The 3,602-nt window shown below is 33.7% G+C and overlaps 1 protein-coding gene across 1 annotated transcript; it reads left to right on the plus strand.

Annotated features, from left to right (window-relative positions):
- Positions 1-1,161: 1,161 nt before the first annotated feature.
- Positions 1,162-3,398, plus strand: LOC149259145 (LEAF RUST 10 DISEASE-RESISTANCE LOCUS RECEPTOR-LIKE PROTEIN KINASE-like 2.5). Its single transcript, XM_089453412.1, has 4 exons — positions 1,162-1,616; positions 1,878-1,942; positions 2,067-2,114; positions 2,200-3,398. The coding sequence occupies exons 1-4, from the start codon at positions 1,162-1,164 to the stop codon at positions 3,396-3,398; spliced, it is 1,767 nt and encodes a 588-aa protein (XP_089309538.1).
- Positions 3,399-3,602: the final 204 nt, after the last annotated feature.

Here is a 3,602-nt window from a genome sequence, read left to right on the forward strand (position 1 = left end):
CATTAGGAAAAAAACTTATTTTTATTATTTTAAAATTTTTATTTAAATTATAAATAATTTTTAAATTATAAAAAAAGGTGATATTGTAAAATTTGATTGATGTATATATCTAAAAGTTATTAATATTTTTTAAAATAAAAAGTTATTAAAATAATAATATTCATGAATTTATTTTTTTAAGCAATTTGTTATTAATAAAATGTTATTATTTATTTTTTATTTATATTTAATAAAAGTAAATTGAAAATGATAAATATAAATTGAGAATGATATTTTTCTATTTTTAATTGATTAATTAGAAAGACATATTGATTATTAATATAAACTAAAAAATCTGAAATCTAACAATAAAACTTTTACTTACATATATTTATATCATACAAAAATCACAACATTTAATCTTTTTAAAATATTTAATTAATTTTATTTAAATTTTTCTTTCTCTAATTTATAAATAAAAATAATTTGTAAAATAAATAACTTAATTATCCATATCCTTAAATATGAAGAGAATTATTATGACATTATATATTAGTGAGAATTATTATGACATTATATACCACACATGTAAAGTAAGAATACACAAACTAACAATTTATTTTTTCTCTATCGAATAATCAAAAGTATTGAAAATTTAATAAAAAAATATTAAAATTTTAGATTTAACCTATATAATTTTTCTAATCGAAATATTTTAACCATTTTTAAATATTAAATCTACTTATATATTTAAAAACATATTTTCAATAATAATAAAATATAATCTCAACCGAAAAACTATGAAAGCTAAAAGCTAAAAAAAACCCTTTCCTAAAAACAAATATAGTATATAATATTAAAAATTATAAATATTTTATTATATTTATTTAAATCAAATTGTAAGCGATTTATTCATTTCCCCGTATCTAAGACCCCGGATTCTGTGTCAAATAAATGCAATTTCCTGGCTAGACCATAAATATATTAAAAAAATAAATTTAATACTTCTAGATATTTTTCAAGTTGCACCCTGCTTGGAGCCTTCTGTCTAGCCTGCTTAAAGTTGAAAGAATCCATCTCTTTTGCAATTCCCCGTTGATCTTGTACTCTCTGCTCTGCGGATTGCTCTTCAATCCTCTTTGCAATTCATTTGTTTCGCTACTCCCTCTCGAGCATCAGAAAATGAGGTACTCCCTCCTCATGCTGCTCCTCTTTACCTCTATTGCTTCTGCAACTGGTGATGTTTATTTTCCATACTTTAAAGACTGCGCTCCTTTTACTTGTGGAAATTCCACCGTTCAATATCCCTTCGGCGAATGTGGCCCTCTATATGCTATCTGTGAAGACGATATTTTGCTATACTCATCATCTTCGATCGACTTAAGAGTAGTTGGAGATATCTCAAAATCCTCTTACTCTACTGGAACCCTCCAAATCACCCCTTCTTATAACAATCTACTGGAATCTGACCCTTCACTTGAACTGGTCAATTACTCTAGCAGTTACGATTACTCTAGCAGTTACGATTGGTTATCAAAAGGTGGATTCTTCAATCTTTCTCATGCAGACACGCTCGGAACAATTGTCAACTGTACACAACAAGCACCCGATGTATTCTTCAATCGCTCCCTCGTCAGGTTGGATTGCACAGCAAGCAACAGATATTGTTACTTTTACCCTGAGATATTGTTATTGTTAATTTCAAGTTGCGACAACTATCCTATAGTGGTTCCAACAAACAAAAGCTACAATATTAGCGCGGATAAGGATTTCGAACAACTCCACCGAAGAGGATTCCAAATTAAATGGTCTATACACGACGATTTATGTGATTCTTGCAAAGCCAGTGGGGGAAGATGTTACTCACAATTCTTCTCTAATTTTCTTTATGGCAACAGCCACAATTATCTGACATATTGCATTTGCCCTAATGGTGATATCCACTTCGATGATTGCAATGATGGTGAGAATCTTTTGTGTTTCGCTACATCCATCTATAGATATATCTATTCTACTTTACGTTATGTTGTGTTAGCTATCAGCGTTACATTATCTCACTCAGCACTTTCTTTTTTGTTTGCCTGAAGGACATGCAATACAATACGGAAAGAGGTTATCTGCAAAGTTCATGGCCGGTAAATTGCTAGTCTTTAAAACTGATCCATTCTTTATGGATGCTTCTTTTTCATGTTCTAATGACCATTTCAACTTTATTTCCAGCTATATTTGTTGCAGTATGTGCTGTGTTTAGCATAGTAGTGGTCTGTTGCATTATGGTTCGTCGTCGAAGTTGTTGCCGTCAGAGGAATTCCCGTGAGCAGCAGCAGAGCATTCGAGCTTTTATGGACCCTGTTGATTCTAGACCTCTCTCCGTTGAGAATTTCTTAAATTATTATTCCTCACAAGCGCCTGCAAGATATTCCTATAGTCAGATTATAACTTACACAAACAATTTGGAACACAAGCTTGGCAAAGGAGGTTTTGGAACAGTTTATAGAGGAAAACTTCCCAATGGACATCTAATAGCTGTGAAGATTTTGGATGAGTCGAAACAGAGTGAGCAACAATTCATTGCAGAAGTGGCTACAGTGGGAACGACCTGTCACATTAACCTGGTGCGCCTATTGGGTTATTGTTCTCAGGGGTGCAAAAGAGCTTTGGTGTATGAATACATGATCAATGGCTCTTTGGAAAAGTATATCCATGGAGACCAGAAGGAAGAGATGGATTGGAAACAGTTGTTTTCAATTGCAGTTGGTACAGCTCGCGGCATTGCATACCTACATGAAGACTGCAGAAATCGCATCCTGCACTGTGATATAAAGCCCCACAATGTTCTCCTTGATGCTAACTTTTTGCCCAAAGTTGCAGATTTTGGTCTTGCCAAAATATCCCACAGAGAGGAAAGTCACGTCTCTGTGGCCAATAGAGGAACAGTAGGCTACGCTGCTCCAGAGATGTGGTCAAGGCTGTATGGAGTTGTCACTGATAAATCTGATGTGTATAGCTATGGTATATTACTTACGGAGATGGTGGGGCGAAGGAAGAACATCGATTATAAGTATCTAGAAAGCAACTCAAGTAAATTCTTCTATGCAGAGTGGGCTTTTAAACAAGTGGAAAAGGGAGAGTTCGAAAATCTAAGAAAAGAGGACATGTCAGAGGAAGACCAAGTCATCGCCAAAAGGTTAAGTTTAGTTGGGTTCTGGTGCATACAGTTCAAGGCATCTCGTCGTCCCTCAATGAGCAAAGTTGTCCAGATGTTAGAAGGAGACGTTGACATTACCACTCCTCCATACCCATTTCCTGTGGACACACCTTTGCAGCCATCTTCTTCTCACCAATCTTCTTCATCGAGTGCTTCGGAGATTCAAATGGTGGATCGCACCAGTCATCAGACTGCTGAAACCTCCAGGTAATGTAATACTACATAGCATAGCAGTCTTGAGAACTTTTCAATTGATTCTATTAGGCATGGTGTTATGTCTTCCTTAATTAGCTTCAAACACTTTTTACAATGTGCGTAGAAGATAAAATATTTATATTGTTGAATTGCTTCTTAATAATTTAGAGAGGTGAATGCCCCTCCACTAGATTTTAACATTAACATCACCACAGTACCT

The sequence above is a fragment of the Pinus tabuliformis genome, chromosome 6 (assembly GCF_031772625.1).
Source record: "Pinus tabuliformis cultivar Carrire ecotype Pingquan chromosome 6, CPIR1, whole genome shotgun sequence".
NCBI lineage: Eukaryota > Viridiplantae > Streptophyta > Pinopsida > Pinales > Pinaceae > Pinus > Pinus tabuliformis.